Source organism: Frankliniella occidentalis, unplaced genomic scaffold (genome assembly GCF_000697945.3).
Source record: "Frankliniella occidentalis isolate FOCC.00 unplaced genomic scaffold, Focc_3.1 Scaffold28, whole genome shotgun sequence".
NCBI lineage: Eukaryota > Metazoa > Arthropoda > Insecta > Thysanoptera > Thripidae > Frankliniella > Frankliniella occidentalis.
In genome coordinates this window covers 497,372-498,404 of record NW_026267158.1, presented here as the reverse complement: position 1 = coordinate 498,404, position 1,033 = coordinate 497,372, and the positions used below count along the sequence as shown (strand labels likewise).

Sequence of the window (1,033 nt, the reverse complement as noted above, 5' to 3'; positions counted from 1 at the left end):
AGATTTTCTGATGGGTCTCCTGGTCAGGTTCTCGGTGGGCCTGGGGCAGACGCTCTCGGACCTGGCGCTCCGCAGCGACACGGACACCGATGCGGGAGGGGCCGAGGATGAGGTGGAGGACGAGCAGGACCCCTACAAGAGCGAGTGGGAGGACACCTGTCGGTGGAGGCTGGACCTTCTGAACTACGACCTCGGCGACGACGAGGACATGGACCTTGACGGGGTAGAGATGGGCCCAGTCGAGCTCAAGCCGAACTCCCTGGAAGCTTGCCTCCGCATGATCATGTTGGAGATGGACACAGAGGTAATCTGGTTGCGGGCCCAAAACATTGACTCTGGTGGGTATCCGCTAACTAAACCTCCCAAACCTCCAGGACCCCGTGGGCGAGTACGGCCACCTGCTCGCCATCGAGCGCTACCCGGACATGGAGGACGCGGGGCGCAAGTACCCCTTGATGCCGGCAGATTTCAACATAGAGGACAACGTGATGAACAAGGAGTATGAGGTGTTTGAGAGACGGTTCCGCGACGCCTGCCAGTTCTTCGTCTGTGAAATCACTGGAAAGTCGCCGGACAGCCCCACCGCCCCTGCCCAGGTAAAAGGGAGGCTGCGTCCGAGAATCCGCCCGCCCAAACGCACCCCTTATTATCGATTAATTTCTTTGACTCAGCCGAGTTCGGCCGCGACAGCGGAGCCCGCAGCCGAGGCTCCAGTAGAACCGGAACCGGAACCCAGCCGCCTACCCAGCGTGACCGAGGACACGGAGGCCCGCGCGGAGGAGCCGCAGGAGCCTCCCCCGAGCGACAGCTAGGGCCCCCGGCCGGGACCCGCCCGGCTCGGCCGGCTGGTGTAACAGTGCCGCCCCAATTGTAACAGCCGAATGAATGACTGGGCGATCTGTCGCGTGTCGTGAGCCTTGCCCGCCCGCCCCGTCGCCCTGCCTGGTCGGGATGGCGCCTCGTCGTTAGCGCCACCCCGCGAGCCCCAGGTCTTATGACTTTGGAGGTCGGGTCGGGCCTAAGCCAGGGGAAT

The 1,033-nt window shown here is 63.5% G+C and overlaps 1 protein-coding gene across 1 annotated transcript in view; it reads left to right on the top strand.

Moving 5' to 3' along the window:
- Positions 1-899, top strand: part of LOC113207490 (uncharacterized) — a 3,321-nt gene extending 2,422 nt beyond the window's left edge. Inside the window, exons 5-7 of the mRNA XM_026424074.2 lie at positions 28-304; positions 375-596; positions 672-899. Of these exons, the coding sequence (XP_026279859.2) occupies positions 28-304; positions 375-596; positions 672-812 (640 nt within the window). The 3' untranslated portion in view covers positions 813-899. The remainder of the gene's footprint in view (positions 1-27; positions 305-374; positions 597-671) is intronic.
- The last annotated feature ends 134 nt before the right edge of the window (positions 900-1,033 follow it).